The following is a 365-nucleotide window of genomic DNA, read 5'->3' on the forward strand; positions in this document are numbered from 1 at the left end:
CGAATTTTAGGAATGCTTGAGCCCAGCAACTCTGGCGCGTCTAACGTTCAAGGTCGAAGGACTCAGTGGGTGGAGGCTAGTTGCAGCGGAGGACAGTGCGTCGTGAAGGTTCTGCCTGTTAATATAGAACGGACGTTATTGTTGGTCCTCTCTGCATGGTGTTGATCATTACATTCGAATTGTACTTACAATGTTATTAAGGTGTAGATGCGAATTAAAGGGGTAATTTATTGAAATTGTATTTTACAGCGTGATGCATATGTATTTTTTGTTTTAGTCGTGTTTATTGATTAAAAAATAGCCTAGGAAGTAATTTTAAACCGAACGTTACTAGGGACAACCAGCATGGTTGAGAAAGAAAAGAA

General features: G+C 40.0%; 1 protein-coding gene across 1 annotated transcript in view; it reads left to right on the forward strand.

The window, feature by feature from the left end:
* The window catches only part of LOC119588213, a gene marked incomplete in the record, with an annotated part of 23,266 nt that overhangs the window by 11,631 nt on the left and 11,270 nt on the right, over positions 1-365 (forward strand). Inside the window, 1 exon segment of the mRNA XM_037936914.1 lies at positions 11-140. Within this exon segment, the coding sequence (XP_037792842.1) occupies positions 11-140 (130 nt within the window).

The sequence above is a fragment of the Penaeus monodon genome, chromosome 23 (genome assembly GCF_015228065.2).
Source record: "Penaeus monodon isolate SGIC_2016 chromosome 23, NSTDA_Pmon_1, whole genome shotgun sequence".
Lineage (NCBI taxonomy): Eukaryota > Metazoa > Arthropoda > Malacostraca > Decapoda > Penaeidae > Penaeus > Penaeus monodon.